General features: G+C 43.3%; 1 protein-coding gene across 4 annotated transcripts in view; it reads right to left on the reverse strand.

The window, feature by feature from the left end:
• The window catches only part of LOC143767243 (uncharacterized), a 60005-nt gene extending 43246 nt beyond the window's left edge, over window positions 1-16759 (reverse strand). For 2 of the 4 annotated variants that reach the window (XM_077255439.1, XM_077255438.1), the window contains exons 1-4: window positions 16324-16701; window positions 16015-16194; window positions 15808-15931; window positions 15627-15724 (exon numbers count right to left, since the gene is read on the reverse strand). In XM_077255439.1, coding sequence (XP_077111554.1) covers window positions 15627-15724; window positions 15808-15931; window positions 16015-16194; window positions 16324-16506 — 585 coding nt within the window. In that variant the 5' untranslated portion in view covers window positions 16507-16701. Of the gene's footprint in view, window positions 1-15626; window positions 15725-15807; window positions 15932-16014; window positions 16195-16323 lie in introns of all 4 variants that reach the window. The other 2 variants (XM_077255437.1, XM_077255436.1) reach the window with 2 other exon arrangements.
• Window positions 16760-19729: the final 2970 nt, after the last annotated feature.

Raw genomic sequence — 19729 nt, forward strand, 5'->3', positions numbered from 1 at the left:
GGTTTAACATTTTCTCCTATGGCACCCTTTGATTATTTTTCAGCCCTGAAAGATCTGCATCTCTTTGCGAGGAAGTTGGTTTTGACGAAACTTCATGATAAAACCACCACCTCACAAGAGTGGTCCCCCCAGGAACAAGAGACTATTGCTATTCTAGAAGAACTGAGTGATGAAACTCCAACACCATCTACCGTGAGTAAATTTCCTGTATTGAAACCTAAGAAATTTCCACCACTCAGCCTCTACCCCGATATTGAGTTGTTTGTACGGTTGGTCTCTGAGGAATTCCAGCACATACCTACTGGAATTCAACATGATAATCTGACGAGGCAACAGAGGAAGGCCCTTAAAGAGTTGGGATCACTCAAGGATATTACAATTAAACCCTCGGACAAAGGGGGCAACATTGTTTTGTGGCCCTCCTCAATGTACGAGAAGGAGGCATACAAACAATTGAATGACCCTAAATGTTACAAGAGGTTGACTTTCAACCCTACATCTATCTATCAGAGCCAATTGAGGGATTTGATAGAACAAGCTTTCTACAATGGCACTATCTCCAAGGAAATTATGGATGGGTTAGTGCCAGAGACACCACGTACACCTTGCCTATATCTATTACCGAAAGTGCATAAATCCACCATTAACCCTCCTGGGCGACCTATTGTCTCAGGGGGGGGTGGATTATGCGAGCAGGTCAACAAATATCTTGATTTTTATTTAAAACCTTTGGTGGAAGACCTCCCATCATATATTCAAGATACTGGCGATGTACTCCGGAAACTAATGGACATCCAACTCGAGGCCGACATGTGGTTGGTGACTCTCGATGTAGAGTCACTATATACATCAATTCGCCACAATGATGGGATTGAAGCCGTCAGGGGTTTCCTCCACATGTCAAGTAATGACAATGACCTGATTGAACTCCTTATCACACTATTGGAGTATGCTCTCACCCACAATTACTTCATGTTTAAAGAAGTCCTCTACCTCCAAATGCAAGGGACTGCTATGGGGGCTGCATTTGCGCCCTCATATGCGAATTTATTTATGGGATCATGGGAACGCTCCATTTTCCTTACTGACACCATCCCATTGATTGAGAAGGTATGCACTTGGGTACGTTTCATAGACGATATTTTTGTCATTTGGCAGGGATCGGAGGTGGATTTGATTTCGTTTATCCAACTGCTGAACAACAATACATTGAATATCAAATTAACCCATAAATACAGTCAAACGTGTATTGATTTTCTGGACACTAAAATCTTTAAGGGTGAAGATGGATTTCTACACACCGAAATATTCAGAAAAGAGACATCTGTAAACTCGGTACTACATGCCAAATCATCACACCCAAGACCTCTGAAGGACAGCATCCCATATGGGCAATTTCTGAGATGTAGGAGGATTTGCTCTACTGAAGCTTCTTTTAAAACCCAATCCCTTGAACTGGCACAACGGTTCTCACAGAGAGGATACTCGGATAGAACCATCCGCCAGGGTTGGTTTAAGGCCAGCAATAAATCAAGGTGTGATCTATTGAAACGTAAATCAAGAAACTTCTCTAACACACAACCAATGGTGAGATTCATTTCCGATTATAATGAGAAATGGCAACCCATGAGAAAGGCACTTGCCAAATTCTGGCCTATTATTACAAGTGATCCCACCCTGGCGAAAAGTATTCCTGCAGCACCGATGATTACGTATAGGAGATCACGAAACTTGAAAGACTTGTTGGTCCATAGTCAGTATAAAGGTACTACAACACACAATTTGTTCAATTCTCGAGGACCTAACTGGGGTTTCTTCCCCTGTAAGAAATGCCTGGCGTGTAGGAATATGGACAGGGCTTTGGATTTCAAGGACACAAAGGGTAAGATTTTTCGGATCACCCACAATATCACGTGTGCTACGGACTGTGTAATCTACTATGCCACTTGCCCATGCCATCTTATCTATATTGGCATGACTTCTAGACAACTGCGAGTCAGAATACGGGAACACGTCCGCGATATCACCAACGCGGGAGGGGTAACTGATATGACCCTATTAAAGCCAATACCTAGACATTTCAAAACCGCTCACAAATGCGATCCCAGTGGGTTGAGGGTAATTGGCATCGATAAGATATTGAAGGACTCTAGGGGTGGGAATTTTAAAATCAGGCTGGCTCAACTTGAAACTAAATGGATCTCCAGAATAGGCTCACTTCAACCTGGTGGCCTTAACGAAGTAATGAGTTTTGCCCCTTTTCTCTAAATATGGCCCTATTGAATATTGCTCCAGTGCTCTTTTCAGTCTTCCGTTTGTCTTTTAATCTGTTTTTATTATGTAGTGAGTACACATACCAGTGTATGGTTGTACGTCACTTTTAACCTTTTACTCCTTATTTGTGTTGCTAAAAAATTTTTTTGTTGTCTTTCCTTTATAGTTCAAATATTCATGACATATGACTGGGATATCATCAGATGCTGCTACTCACCTTGCTCTTTTCTTTTGGGTCCTGATGCCTGTCCGATCTCCGGAGAGCGTGCACGGTTGACGGCTCCATCTACGGGGAATAAGAAAACACCATTAATTACTTTATTTATATTTTTTTCTTTGTATTATCTCTATTTATATGTGTGCATATATTATTATCTATATAAATGTTAGCGTGTATGCGTATAACTGTATATATGCTCTCATTTTTTCTTTGGTTTCACTTTTTTTCATCATGCACTGCTTTTTTCATTTTAAACCTTGATTCTTTGTGCTGTATCCTCATATTATGCCCACACTTTATGCACTTATCACTTTATCCACTTGTTCTATATAACCATTTCCCCATGCAAATATAGTTCAGTCTCTTGTTCTATCATTTTATCACTGTATCCCCTTATCGATTATATTTATTGCCATACACAACTGCACTTCCATCTATGCATTACCCAGTCATTTGCCGTGCCCCTACTACCCGTTATACTACCCATGTTTTGCGTTAATAGCTTAATTCCTTTGTACATGCTCCCTAATCCCAGCGCTCCTGCGCTTCCCTTCTGCAGCGTGGTGCGCTTGCGCACGTCGGCCTTTGCGGGTTGCCGTGGTAACGTGCCCCTAGCGTCGCTTCCTCCTTCCCCACCTCTCTGACATGTCGGAGTGGGGCGGGATTTTGTGACGTGGGACGCCGGACCCACCGCTTCCTGTTTGGAGCACGATTTGCGCCAGCGCCATGACAACCGCCGCACATATAAGGCTTCCAATCAGTCTCCCACTTTACCAAGACCCCCAGGAAGAAGCGACTTTGCGAAACGCGCGTCGGGGTTTCCCTGCCCACTGCGATCCACCTACCAACACCCACCAGCAGGTACCTGTAAACTGCAACTTTGCTGCTATGTTTGAATTTCCTAAACTGCTTCACACTTGCGTCTCTGGCACATATAATTGCACATGCATAAGATACCTCACTGTTATATATTTCCCTTAGGAGATTGATTAACTCTTACCTATTTACTTATCCAGTGCTGCACATGTAGTGACACTTTATATTTATTTACTCACCATAGCATTTTTGCATAGACTTCTTCGTTGCAGCTCTATTTCTATCAACTGACTACCTCTATATTATTATGTGTGCTGTGGCGACACCTGCTGGTGCATAAAGTGTATTTATCTAACACACCACAGAAAATCCTATTATGATTAAAATCTTCTTATGTGGTTAATATCCCTGTATCTGGATTGCTCTGGTTTACTTTGCCCTGCCCCCTTGTTTTTAAGTATCATATATATATATATTTATTATCTTTGTTCTTTTTAATAAATTAATTAATAAAGTATTCCATTTTATACGTTTGAGTAGTACTTCCCTTTTTTCGGATATTTGCTATATTTTGGTTGTACACTATACTTTATTTTGTCAGTCTATTTATTTGGGTAACTGATTGATTTTCTGTGTTTTCACAGTATTGTCTGACCATGGATATTAAAGCTAGAGACCAGTTGTGGCTCTCCAATATTGATACTGTTTTCAAGGGTGAACATGTGCAAAGTATTGGTAATGACAATGGAAGTACTAATGAATTAAAAAACTCATTTAAATTCCTTATAAAGAAAAGAGCACGCGTTTGGTGGAACAAAGTGTCTCTTGAAAATTATTTAGCGAAAAGCCTGATACCACGGGGCCTGAGAGTCAGGATTTTACCTTCCTTCCCTGTAGAAGATGCCATTGTCCGTAATAGGTGGGAAGAAACGTGCACCGGGTGTTCAAGGTCACTGATGGAAATTCTCATTGGCATTAATAAAAAGACCCTGGAAACCCTAGAGGTCGAGATTGAAGCACTCCAAGTAAAATTGACTAGCACCTTATCCCACATTGAGATGGAGTCACTCAAGGGTGAGATTGACAAACTATTAACAGTCTGGGTCAAGGAGATCCAGGATTTAAAAACCAAAAAATTTCAGCGGGATCTGAACGACTTCCAGACCAATAATGTCTATAGATGGCAACAACCGCACACATTGCAGAGAGCTCCATCTAGTTCATCAATGTCCTCAATTGAGAGCATGTCTGGGTCTCACACATTTAGAGGGAACCCTGGCCATAAGAGTAAGCGTGGTGGTGGCCACAGATTTAGCCCATACAGGAATCTGAGATCATCAAATAAAGCTTCCAAACTACAGGTAATAAACCTGTCTAACATTGAGTTGTCTAAGGATCAAGTTGACGTTCTCAGTATGGGTTTAACATTTTCTCCTATGGCACCCTTTGATTATTTTTCAGCCCTGAAAGATCTGCATCTCTTTGCGAGGAAGTTGGTTTTGACGAAACTTCATGATAAAACCACCACCTCACAAGAGTGGTCCCCCCAGGAACAAGAGACTATTGCTATTCTAGAAGAACTGAGTGATGAAACTCCAACACCATCTACCGTGAGTAAATTTCCTGTATTGAAACCTAAGAAATTTCCACCACTCAGCCTCTACCCCGATATTGAGTTGTTTGTACGGTTGGTCTCTGAGGAATTCCAGCACATACCTACTGGAATTCAACATGATAATCTGACGAGGCAACAGAGGAAGGCCCTTAAAGAGTTGGGATCACTCAAGGATATTACAATTAAACCCTCGGACAAAGGGGGCAACATTGTTTTGTGGCCCTCCTCAATGTACGAGAAGGAGGCATACAAACAATTGAATGACCCTAAATGTTACAAGAGGTTGACTTTCAACCCTACATCTATCTATCAGAGCCAATTGAGGGATTTGATAGAACAAGCTTTCTACAATGGCACTATCTCCAAGGAAATTATGGATGGGTTAGTGCCAGAGACACCACGTACACCTTGCCTATATCTATTACCGAAAGTGCATAAATCCACCATTAACCCTCCTGGGCGACCTATTGTCTCAGGGGGGGGTGGATTATGCGAGCAGGTCAACAAATATCTTGATTTTTATTTAAAACCTTTGGTGGAAGACCTCCCATCATATATTCAAGATACTGGCGATGTACTCCGGAAACTAATGGACATCCAACTCGAGGCCGACATGTGGTTGGTGACTCTCGATGTAGAGTCACTATATACATCAATTCGCCACAATGATGGGATTGAAGCCGTCAGGGGTTTCCTCCACATGTCAAGTAATGACAATGACCTGATTGAACTCCTTATCACACTATTGGAGTATGCTCTCACCCACAATTACTTCATGTTTAAAGAAGTCCTCTACCTCCAAATGCAAGGGACTGCTATGGGGGCTGCATTTGCGCCCTCATATGCGAATTTATTTATGGGATCATGGGAACGCTCCATTTTCCTTACTGACACCATCCCATTGATTGAGAAGGTATGCACTTGGGTACGTTTCATAGACGATATTTTTGTCATTTGGCAGGGATCGGAGGTGGATTTGATTTCGTTTATCCAACTGCTGAACAACAATACATTGAATATCAAATTAACCCATAAATACAGTCAAACGTGTATTGATTTTCTGGACACTAAAATCTTTAAGGGTGAAGATGGATTTCTACACACCGAAATATTCAGAAAAGAGACATCTGTAAACTCGGTACTACATGCCAAATCATCACACCCAAGACCTCTGAAGGACAGCATCCCATATGGGCAATTTCTGAGATGTAGGAGGATTTGCTCTACTGAAGCTTCTTTTAAAACCCAATCCCTTGAACTGGCACAACGGTTCTCACAGAGAGGATACTCGGATAGAACCATCCGCCAGGGTTGGTTTAAGGCCAGCAATAAATCAAGGTGTGATCTATTGAAACGTAAATCAAGAAACTTCTCTAACACACAACCAATGGTGAGATTCATTTCCGATTATAATGAGAAATGGCAACCCATGAGAAAGGCACTTGCCAAATTCTGGCCTATTATTACAAGTGATCCCACCCTGGCGAAAAGTATTCCTGCAGCACCGATGATTACGTATAGGAGATCACGAAACTTGAAAGACTTGTTGGTCCATAGTCAGTATAAAGGTACTACAACACACAATTTGTTCAATTCTCGAGGACCTAACTGGGGTTTCTTCCCCTGTAAGAAATGCCTGGCGTGTAGGAATATGGACAGGGCTTTGGATTTCAAGGACACAAAGGGTAAGATTTTTCGGATCACCCACAATATCACGTGTGCTACGGACTGTGTAATCTACTATGCCACTTGCCCATGCCATCTTATCTATATTGGCATGACTTCTAGACAACTGCGAGTCAGAATACGGGAACACGTCCGCGATATCACCAACGCGGGAGGGGTAACTGATATGACCCTATTAAAGCCAATACCTAGACATTTCAAAACCGCTCACAAATGCGATCCCAGTGGGTTGAGGGTAATTGGCATCGATAAGATATTGAAGGACTCTAGGGGTGGGAATTTTAAAATCAGGCTGGCTCAACTTGAAACTAAATGGATCTCCAGAATAGGCTCACTTCAACCTGGTGGCCTTAACGAAGTAATGAGTTTTGCCCCTTTTCTCTAAATATGGCCCTATTGAATATTGCTCCAGTGCTCTTTTCAGTCTTCCGTTTGTCTTTTAATCTGTTTTTATTATGTAGTGAGTACACATACCAGTGTATGGTTGTACGTCACTTTTAACCTTTTACTCCTTATTTGTGTTGCTAAAAAATTTTTTTGTTGTCTTTCCTTTATAGTTCAAATATTCATGACATATGACTGGGATATCATCAGATGCTGCTACTCACCTTGCTCTTTTCTTTTGGGTCCTGATGCCTGTCCGATCTCCGGAGAGCGTGCACGGTTGACGGCTCCATCTACGGGGAATAAGAAAACACCATTAATTACTTTATTTATATTTTTTTCTTTGTATTATCTCTATTTATATGTGTGCATATATTATTATCTATATAAATGTTAGCGTGTATGCGTATAACTGTATATATGCTCTCATTTTTTCTTTGGTTTCACTTTTTTTCATCATGCACTGCTTTTTTCATTTTAAACCTTGATTCTTTGTGCTGTATCCTCATATTATGCCCACACTTTATGCACTTATCACTTTATCCACTTGTTCTATATAACCATTTCCCCATGCAAATATAGTTCAGTCTCTTGTTCTATCATTTTATCACTGTATCCCCTTATCGATTATATTTATTGCCATACACAACTGCACTTCCATCTATGCATTACCCAGTCATTTGCCGTGCCCCTACTACCCGTTATACTACCCATGTTTTGCGTTAATAGCTTAATTCCTTTGTACATGCTCCCTAATCCCAGCGCTCCTGCGCTTCCCTTCTGCAGCGTGGTGCGCTTGCGCACGTCGGCCTTTGCGGGTTGCCGTGGTAACGTGCCCCTAGCGTCGCTTCCTCCTTCCCCACCTCTCTGACATGTCGGAGTGGGGCGGGATTTTGTGACGTGGGACGCCGGACCCACCGCTTCCTGTTTGGAGCACGATTTGCGCCAGCGCCATGACAACCGCCGCACATATAAGGCTTCCAATCAGTCTCCCACTTTACCAAGACCCCCAGGAAGAAGCGACTTTGCGAAACGCGCGTCGGGGTTTCCCTGCCCACTGCGATCCACCTACCAACACCCACCAGCAGGTACCTGTAAACTGCAACTTTGCTGCTATGTTTGAATTTCCTAAACTGCTTCACACTTGCGTCTCTGGCACATATAATTGCACATGCATAAGATACCTCACTGTTATATATTTCCCTTAGGAGATTGATTAACTCTTACCTATTTACTTATCCAGTGCTGCACATGTAGTGACACTTTATATTTATTTACTCACCATAGCATTTTTGCATAGACTTCTTCGTTGCAGCTCTATTTCTATCAACTGACTACCTCTATATTATTATGTGTGCTGTGGCGACACCTGCTGGTGCATAAAGTGTATTTATCTAACACACCACAGAAAATCCTATTATGATTAAAATCTTCTTATGTGGTTAATATCCCTGTATCTGGATTGCTCTGGTTTACTTTGCCCTGCCCCCTTGTTTTTAAGTATCATATATATATATATTTATTATCTTTGTTCTTTTTAATAAATTAATTAATAAAGTATTCCATTTTAGACGTTTGAGTAGTACTTCCCTTTTTTCGGATATTTATTCAAATAATGAAGAATACAGAACAGCAATAGGAAAACTACTGTATATAGCGACCATTACAAGACCAGACATCGCAGCAGCAGTAGGAATCCTGAGTAGAAAGGTATCAAAACCAAATAAAGCTGATTGGAATGTCATGAAGAGAGTAATGCGTTATTTGAAAGGAACTAGCAATGTTAAGCTGAAATTACCCACAAGTGATGATTGCATTTTATCAGGATATGTTGATGCAGATTGGGCTGGAGATCCAACTGACAGAATATCTACCAGTGGACATATTTTTTTCCTCTCAGGTGGACCAATAAGTTGGACAAGTAAGAAACAGTCAATTGTGACATTATCTTCAACAGAAGCAGAATATGTTGCCGCAGCACATGCGAGTCAAGAAGTACTGTGGTCAAGACAATTGTTGACAGAATTAGGACAACCACAGTTGGCACCAACAAAACTGAAAGAGGACAATCAAGGATGTCTTGTTCTTGCTCAGATGGAAAGAGTCAATCCAAGAACCAAGCATATTGATGTGAAATATCATTTATTGAGAGATCATCAGGAACAAGGAGTCTTGAAGTTAGAGTACTGCCCTACTGAAGAAATGACAGCAGACATCCTCACGAAGGCGTTGAATGCTGATAAACCTCAGAGACTAATAAAAAAGTTGGGTTTGATTGAATAAGTCCTTATTGTTGAGAAAGGGTGTTGGCATATGCAACAGATTAGGACTTATTATAAGTGAAAGGAGGACTTTACACTAACCAGACAGCAGATGGCGATAGTGTGTAAAGTTATATATTTGCTGTAATGTGGAGAGGGAAACTCTCTGTTGTTGGTTATTTTTCTTACTTCCTGATTCTTCCTGTTATTCTTCATGAATGTATTATGCCTCAGTGTGCACGTGTGACACTGAATTGTATCTCATCTTTACCAGTATGAAGTAAATACTGTTTACTCAAGATATCTTGCTGATTGAAGCTCTCCTAACTACAGCGTGACTGCAAGAAGACACACTCTGCAACAGAGATGACGATGTAACATCATAAAGTTCCCATGTTAAGAAATCTCTGGAGCTGTTACCGATGTCACATGATCACTACATCCAGTCATGGCCCCGTCCTGCCCCCGGTATAACACACAGTCCCATTATAGTCACATACAGAGATTTATTACAGGCTCAGCACTGAGGGGGTTAATGTCCCCTGCCCCAGCAATGGGAAATCTCCAGCACCTACCTCCCCCCGCAGAGCTGCACATCACATATATGGCTATACTGTGTGCACAGGACCTGTGATGAGGTCACAAGAGTGGAGGAGTCAGGGGTCACATGATCAGGGACCTCTATAACTAGTGGACCATGGTGTCATGGTGCATTGTTCTTCTAGGGTAGGGGAAACAGCTGCCATAAAGTGATGAACTTGATTGGCCAAAATGCTTATGTAAGCCCTAATGTCCAAACATCCATCCACAGATAACAAAGGATCCAGGATGAGCCAAGAAAAAATCCCCCACCATTACTCTACGTCCACCCGCCTTAATGATGACACCTGATAGATGGTGGCACAGGAACTGTTCATCTGATGATATAGCCCATCTGTGCCAAGAAAAAATGAGTGATTTCAAACACATTAGTTGGACACCAGTCCTGTAGTCAGTTAAAATTTACAACACTGTGCGCTACCTACAATTTGTAGTGCAGCAGTATCCACGCTATGCAGTGATGAGGCAGTGACCCAGCAAAGTTGAAAACAAAAGTCTCTTTAATGTGTTCATTTGACAGCATTAATGTCCAACTCACAGCATTACACAGTACACGATATTCTCCGGATCCCAGCCTGGAACCATATCCTCCATTTTGCAGCCAATAAACACGCCAGTCCAAGACCAATTACCGTGGGTGACTGCACAGCTATGTATGCTGTAGGTGCCAGGCATCTCAGCTCCCCTGGCTGTTTGGCTCTGCTTGCCTGTGTTGCCTCACACAGGTGGAGCTCTGCAGAGCCGACTGCTCTGCACTCTAGCAAACTCCAGACTAACAACTCTGACCCTGACACACCCAAACCCTTTACTGCAGGGCTTTTAACCAAAGAAGCTGGAGCCTTCGGCCATATAGAAAACCAGGCCAGGAAGGAAACAGACTGCCAAACTACCATCCAGTAGTCAGTTTCAAAACAAAAGCTCAGCAGGTTTTCTCAAATCTGCCCTGGACAAATAGCTTGTCCAAGACTAACACTTACTTTTATTTTTCATTGCAATCACAGCTATGCCTGTGACTGCAATGCACTCCCATGGCCTCAATGTGCCTCCTTGCGCATTCTGGGGGAACATACAGGAACCCTCACATGTAACACTGGTCACTGCCTCAGATATTATTGATATCTTCCTCAACAAATCGTGTATGTCCTGTGGATCCCCTTTCATTGTATTTTTTCCCCTCAATAATAATGTTCTCAGTACTAATACTTTTGACAAGAAAAACTGAAGAGGTTAGGAGTTTTTCAAAATTTCACTGACAACCATGCCTATGTCAAGTGCTCAAAATTACCATTCTAATGTGGTTTTAGACTGAAAAATGATCACTTTACTTTATATTACACTGCAATATATTCTAATGGTACAACTTCCCCCCTCTGATTGCTGTCTTATCTCCTGCATTATATTCTAATGGTACAACTTCCCAACTCTGATTGCTGTCTCATCTCCTGCAATATATTCTAATGGTATATAATTCCAGCTACTGCACACAATTCCTGTATGAGTCCGCAAATGTTATTCATCTTAGCTGCATAGATAATGGTATTTAGTTATTACAACTTACTCTGTTTGTCTCTTATGCTATGAGGTGAACTAACTTCTCAAAGTGGCTTATGATCCATGTAGGCCTGGACATTTGTTTATCTGTTCACTACATTTATTGTGTTCTGCTGTCTCAACTTAGTCTGATTGATTGCTAACGAGAGAAAAAAAAGATCTAAGAACTAGCCTCCTATATATTCAGACATAGCCTGGGGAGGCATTTGGGGGGGGTGCATTTATGCACATTTAATGGAAGCACATTTCATCAAAGTACTGGCAGTTATAACATGGCAATTAGACAGGGCAGGAGACAGGTGAGACAATTAAATAAATCTATTCCCTGTACATTTGGAACACAACAAATATTCACCATATGCATTTGTATAATCTATATCCTGGCTGCTGCATTCACTGCCCTTGCATTAATTCTTTACACTCCATTCATATCGGCCCCTCTGTCCTTTCCTCTCCTATGTATAGCACTCACACTCTGTTAATATTGCTAAACAGCGCAGATCCACTCAGTCCCATCATCCAATACATGAGACGCTCTCACAAATCCTTTAACCATCTGCTCACTCTTTCTATCCTCTTTCTCCAAGTCACAGGATACATCTCTCCCAACCCCGGCCCCCCATGTTATAGCAAGTCAAACCTCCCAACTGCTACACTCAGAAACCCCTCTAACCTTATTAACAGTCACTGCATGCCTTCGGTCTCTTTCAATTGTGCCCTTTGGAATTCTCGCTCAGTGTTTAATAAACTCCCCTTCATCCATGACTTCTTCCTTTCTGATTCTCTTAACCTTCTAGCTCTTACTGAAACCTGGATCCAGCAGTCAGACACCACCGCTGCTGCTGTTCTTTCATATGGTGGACTACACTTTTCTCATACCCCAAGATTGGACAACAGAGCAGGTGGAGGCGTTGGTCTGCTCCTATCACCCGAATGTACCTTTTAGGTTATGCCCCAAGTACTTTCACTTGTCTTCCCTTCTTTTGAGGTCCATGCGGTCAGACTCTACATCCCCTTTTTCATGCGAGTGGCGGTGGTGTATCGTCCCCTGGGCCCCTCCCATCAGTTCCTGGATCACTTTACCACCTGGCTTCTGCACTTTCTCTCCTGTGACATCCCCACGCTCATCATGGGTGATTTCAACATCCCCATTGCTTTTCCCCCCTCCCCATCTGCTTCTCACTTTTTATCTCTAACCTCCTCTTTCGGCCTCTCGCAGCACACTAACTCTTCAACTCATGAAGACGGAAACTCCCTCGACTTGGTCTTCTCCCGTTTTTGTTCAGTGGATGATTTCACAAACTCCCCTCTCCCACTCTCTGACCACTACCTTCTTCCATTCTCTATCAAGAACTGCCATCCCGCTCAGGTCGCCCCCACTTTCCACTTTTGGAAGCATACAGGCCATTAACACCCAGAAACTTATAAAGAACTTGCAGTCCTCATTGGCCCCAATCTCCTCCCTCTCATGTCCCTATTTTGCACTGAAGCATTACAATGAAACCCTGCAAAGTGCCCTGGATGAAATTGCACCTCCTATACATAGAATAACTCGGCACAGAGGGCGACAACTGTGACACACGCTGCAAACACGTTTCCTACAGTGGTGCTCCAGGTGCACCGAACGCCTGTGGAGAAAATCTAATCTACCTGAAGATTTCATCCATTATAAGTTTTTGCTTAAAACATACAACTCTGCCCTACACCTCTACAAACAAACCTATTTCAATACCCTGTTCACCTCACTATCCAATAACCCTAAACGTCTCTTTGACGCTTTTCATTCCCTACTCAAACCAAGAGTGAAGGCCCCAACCACAGATCTCCGCGCTGACGATCTGGCCAATTACTTCAAAGAAAAAATTGACCATATCCGACAGGAAATTATCTCCCAATCTCCTCATATCATGCACTGTCCTCCCTCCCCCACTGCATCTAGCTCACTCTCTGACTTTGAACCAGTCACAGAAGAAGTAATCAGGCTCCTTGCATCTTCTTGCCCAACCACTTGCACCAGTGACCCCATTCCGTCACTTCTCCTACAGTTCCTTTCCCCTGCTGTCACCTTTCACCTAACAAAAATATTCAACCTCTCTCTCTCTCTTCCGATATCTTTCCCTCCTCATTTAAGCAAGCCATCATACATCCATTACTTAAAAAACCATCCCTCGACCAAAACTGTGCCGCTAACTATAGACCTGTCTCTAATCTTCCCATCATCTCTAAACTCCTCGACGCCTGGTCCACTCCCCTCTTATCCGCTATCTCTCAGATAATTCTCTTCTCGACCCTCTTCAATCTGGTTTCCGCTCTTTACACTCTACTGAAACTCCCCTCACTAAAGTCTCTAATGATTTACTAACAGCTAAATCTAATAGTCACTACTACTCCATGCTAATTCTCTTGGCTCTCTCCGCAGCATTCGACACTGTGGATCATCAGCTCCTCCTCACTATGCTCTGCTCCATCGGCCTTAAGGACACCGTTCTCTCCTGGTTCTCCTCGTATCTCTCCGACCACTCTTTCACTGTATCTTTTGCTAGTTATTAATAATAATAATAATAATCTTTATTTTTATATAGCGCTAACAGATTCCGCAGCGCATTACAGTTTGCAAACATTATCATTGCGGTCCCCGATGGGGCTCACAATCTAAATTCCCTATCAGTATGTCCTTGGAATGTGGGAGGAAACCGGAGTACCAGGAGGAAAACCACGCAAACACAGGGAGAACATACAAACTCCTTGCAGATGTTGTCCTTGGTGGGATTTGAACCCAGGACTCCAGCGCTAAAAGGCTGCAGTGCTCACCACTGAGCCACCGTGCTCCGCCTCCTTCCATCTTCCTCTTACTGTTGGGGTTCAAGGATCAGTCCTAGGCCCCTCCTCTTCTCTTTGTATACCGCCCCTATTGGACAATTTGGGTTCCAGTACCATCTCTATGCAGATGACACCCAATTATACACTTCTGATCCTGATATCATGCCTGCCTTTTTAGAAAACACCAGTGATTATCTTACCGCTGTCTCTAACATCATGTCCTCCCTCTATCTGAAACTGAACCTGTCAAAAACTGAACTCCTCATGTTCTCTCCCTCTACTAGCCTACCTTTGCCTGACATTGCCATCTCCGTTTGTGGTTCCACTATTACTCCCAAGCAACATGCCCGCAGCCTTGGGGTCATACTTGATTCCGAGCTTTCATTCACCCCCCACATCCGATCACTGGCTCGCTCTTGTTATCTGCACCTCAAAAACATTTCTAGAATTCGACCTTTTCTTACTTTCGATTCTGCAAAAACTCTTATGGTTTCTCTTACTCACTCTCTTCTGGACTATTGTAACTCTCTACTAATCGACCTCCCTCTTATCAAACTCTCCCTTCTCCAATCTGTCCTGAATGCTGCAGCCAGAATCATATTCCTCACCAACCGTTACACGGATGCCTCTACCTTGTGCCAGTCATTACACTGATTACCCATGCACTCCAGAATCCAGTACAAACTTATTACCCTCATCCACAAAGCTCTCCATGGCTCAGCACCACCCTACATCTCCTCCCTGGTCTCAGCCTACCACCCTACTCGTGCTCTTCCTTCTGCTAATGACCTGAGGTTAGCATCCTCAATAACCAGAACCTCCCGTCTCCGAGGCTTTTCACGTGCTGCGTCAATTCTTTGGAATGCACTACCCAGGTTAATACGATTAATTCGCGCAGTTTTAAGCATGCCCTAAAAATGCATTTGTTCAGACTGGCCTATCTATCGCCTCAACGCATTAACCTAACTATCCCTGTGTGGCCCATTCAAAAAACTTAAACCATAATCCGGTTCCTTGCATGATGTTCTGTTACCATCCACCTCTCGTGTCTCCCCTCTTTCCTCATAGTTTGTAAGCTTGCGAGCAGGGCCCTCATTCCTCTTGGTATCTGTTTTGATCTGTTTTTATTGTTATGCTGTAATGTCTATTGTCTATACAAGTCCCCTCTATAATATAAAGTGCTGTGGAATATGTTGGCACTATAGAAATAAAAAATATAATTGTTATTAGTTATTAGAATTCTCTATACAGGGAAGTTTCAATAAAGAAAGTGTCAGTGTTTCTAATAAATTATCAGTTCAGTGTATAATACTGGGGGATAAAACAAGACTGAGCACAAGACCTTCATAGCCTTCTACACATCATAGGGGAGATCTCATGACACCTTCTCTCCATCTACCTGATGATCCTGAGGAACATCGGAATCTTCTTGTTTACAGTCCTGTGGAAGAAGAGGACGGGGACATCTCTCTGGTGTTGTCCTCTTACTGGATAGAACTGGAAGAAACACATACAGGGACTGAATTCATTCTTTACATACAGATAATTATAGGCCGTGTGTATTTAGTGCTGTCTATTACCTGGTGATGTGAGGGGCCGGGGAACCTCCATCATGATGTCCTTGTACTGATCTTTGTGTCCTTCTAAATACTCCCACTCCTCCATGGAGAAATAGACGGTGACATCCTGACACCTTATAGGAACCTGACACACACAGTGATACAGTCATCCCCCCGATCCCTCTATAGCATTACTGTATAATGTCCCAGCATTCCCAGCAGTGTCACCTCTCCAGTCAGCAGCTCAATCATCTTGTAGGTGAGTTCTAGGATCCTCTGGTCATTGATGTCCTCATGTATCAGGGGGTGAGGTGGAGGCCCCGTGATTGGGCTCAGGGGTCTTCCCCATCCCTCAGACACAGGGGCCTGACAGCGCTCACTAGAGGTCTTCTTCACTAATGTGTAATCCTGGTTATGGAGAGACACATTAATAAACCTCACTACAGACATTCCCAGAGTCCTCACCTCTCCAGTTCTGTCCATCTGTTATTCCCATAGATAAGAATGATGTAATGTGACGTCATCAGAATCTCTCACCTCTCCAGTAAGCCGGAAGAGGATCTCTAGGGTGAGGTGTAATATCCTCTCCGCCATCTTGTCCCTGTCCCTCTCCATCCTTGTAGGGTCACTCAGGAGAATTCTCTTATATAGAAGATCTCCACTGAGAGGATCCGATATTGTAGGGACCTGAATGGGGAGAAGATGACGATGTAACATCATAAAGATCCCATGTAAGAAATCTCCGGAGCTGTTACCGGCGTCACATGATCACTACATCCAGTCATGGCCCCGTCCTGCCCCCGGTATAACACACAGTCCCATTATAGTCACATACAGAGATTTATCACAGGCTCAGCACTGAGGGGGTTAATGTCCCCTGCGTCCAGTAATGGGGAATCTCCAGCACCTACCTCCACCTGCAGAGCTGCACACCACATATATGGCTGCTCTGTGCGCACAGGACCTGTGATGAGGTCACAGGAGGGGAGGAGTCAGGGGTCACATGAAATACGTTTTATTTCCACAGTCATGGTTCCCGCTCTTTGCCTGTACAGTGAGGGCCTCATTATACACCTGGATAAGTATCTAGTGGAGCAGTACAGACGGTGTTTTTAGCATTGCTGTTTCCTCAGATTGTTCGCTCTTGTGAACAGCGTCCCTGCTACTCGGTTGTAGTGATAACACGTGTTACTTTCTAATATGCGGCGGTCTTTGTACATTGCTGTAGTCATTCCCTCTTGGACACAAGTTATCTGCATCCATTTTTTTCTGCAACCGGATGCAAACGCACAGAACTGCCTCCTGATCAGGATTTGGTTGGAAATGTCAAATTCTGACTTCTGGGGCAGAGGTGAAAGAGGAGAGAAGAGAGGAGAGAGACTGGGGAAAGGGAAAGGGAAAAAATGGTTCTCCGAGCCTCCACAGTAGGACATCCACATGCAGATTGGACGCAGGCATGCTGATTCGGGGCGTCTACACTGACAATCAGATGTTTTCTGGATGCCCTGCCAAGTACCAGGATGTTTGCAGATTTTTTTTTTAACAACCAAAATTCGCAACAAGCTGTGTTTTGAGAGCACATGAAAAATCCTGATGCAAACGCAGGTCCATGCGTCCCTATGTTAAGTGTAGAGATGTAATCTGGATCGGGATGCATCAGGTTTGCTACACATCACAACGCACCGTACCAACGCAACCGTGCAGCCCCTAACCAGGTGCCCCCATGTTATATACATGCTCCAAATACATTTTATTACCATTAGCACGCTACAACATGGTGCACAAGCCCTTCTAGTGAGGCCGCTCACTGTATGACGGCACAGCATGTATAGTCTACACTATGTCTGCATACTGCTCCCATACAGTTTCATCACTTTCCCATACAGCACATCCCTTGCTTCTGAGCATGCTCAGTTCCGCATAACGAATCCCTGCACATGGAAGGAAGAACACGGATCCGTGTTGTCCTGGATCCGTGCTCCATGATAATTCCAGACGTGTAGCCACGGGTCCGTGCGTGTCCCTGTGCCTGCATGTTTTTCAGACGACACAAAACTGCAACAAGTTGTGTTTTTGTGCGTCTGTTAAAATATGGAGACACACGGATCCGTGGGAAAACAGTGACAACTGGATGCACACGCAGGTCCCATCTGTCACCACTGAAAGTCAATGAAGATGAAAACGGATCCGTGTGCCTCCATTATCACACAGATTGCAGAATATGCAAGTGTGAAACCAGTGTAACTCCTCTATATGATTGGAGCTGTGTTAGATCTCACCACAGGTTCTGCCTAAAATCACTTTTTATTACTTATTACCCTACCCTCAGCAGCAACAAGTGACGCCGTCCATCCTCCTCCCTGTATGTTCCTGTCCTGAATCCTCCTCAGTCCTGACTAATACTATGACACCAAACAATCTGCTGAGTCGCTCCTCCTATACACACTATATACAGTATGTACAGTGGGGCAAAAAAGTATTTAGTCAGTCAGCAATAGTGCAAGTTCCACCACTTAAAAAGATGAGAGGCGTCTGTAATTTACATCATAGGTAGACCTCAACTATGGGAGACAAACTGAGAAAAAAAAATCCAGAAAATCACATTGTCTGTTTTTTTATCATTTTATTTGCATTTTATGGTGGAAAATAAGTATTTGGTCAGAAACAAACAATCAAGATTTCTGGCTCTCACAGACCTGTAACTTCTTCTTTAAGAGTCTCCTCTTTCCTCCACTCATTACCTGTAGTAATGGCACCTGTTTAAACTTGTTATCAGTATAAAAAGACACCTGTGCACACCCTCAAACAGTCTGACTCCAAACTCCACTATGGTGAAGACCAAAGAGCTGTCAAAGGACACCAGAAACAAAATTGTAGCCCTGCACCAGGCTGGGAAGACTGAATCTGCAATAGCCAACCAGCTTGGAGTGAAGAAATCAACAGTGGGAGCAATAATTAGAAAATGGAAGACATACAAGACCACTGATAATCTCCCTCGATCTGGGGCTCCACGCAAAATCCCACCCCGTGGGGTCAGAATGATCACAAGAACGGTGAGCAAAAATCCCAGAACCACGCGGGGGGACCTAGTGAATGAACTGCAGAGAGCTGGGACCAATGTAACAAGGCCTACCATAAGTAACACACTACGCCACCATGGACTCAGATCCTGCAGTGCCAGACGTGTCCCACTGCTTAAGCCAGTACATGTCCGGGCCCGTCTGAAGTTTGCTAGAGAGCATTTGGATGATCCAGAGGAGTTTTGGGAGAATGTCCTATGGTCTGATGAAACCAAACTGGAACTGTTTGGTAGAAAAACAACTTGTCGTGTTTGGAGGAAAAAGAATACTGAGTTGCATTCATCAAACACCATACCTACTGTAAAGCATGGTGGTGGAAACATCATGCTTTGGGGCTGTTTCTCTGCAAAGGGGCCAGGACGACTGATCCGGGTACATGAAAGAATGAATGGGGCCATGTATCGTGAGATTTTGAGTGCAAACCTCCTTCCATCAGCAAGGGCATTGAAGTTGAAACGTGGCTGGGTCTTTCAACATGACAATGATCCAAAGCACACCGCCAGGGCAACGAAGGAGTGGCTTCGTAAGAAGCATTTCAAGGTCCTGGAGTGGCCTAGCCAGTCTCCAGATCTCAACCCTATAGAAAACCTTTGGAGGGAGTTGAAAGTCCATGTTGCCAAGCGGAAAGCCAAAAACATCACTGCTCTAGAGGAGATCTGCATGGAGGAATGGGCCAACATACCAACAGCAGTGTGTGGCAACCTTGTGAAGACTTACAGAAAACGTTTGACCTCTGTCATTGCAAACAAAGGTTATATCACAAAGTATTGAGATGAAAATTTGTTTCTGACCAAATACTTATTTTCCACCATAATATGCAAATAAAATGATAAAAAAACAGACAATGTGATTTTCTGGATTTT

The sequence above is a fragment of the Ranitomeya variabilis genome, chromosome 4, assembly GCF_051348905.1.
Source record: "Ranitomeya variabilis isolate aRanVar5 chromosome 4, aRanVar5.hap1, whole genome shotgun sequence".
NCBI lineage: Eukaryota > Metazoa > Chordata > Amphibia > Anura > Dendrobatidae > Ranitomeya > Ranitomeya variabilis.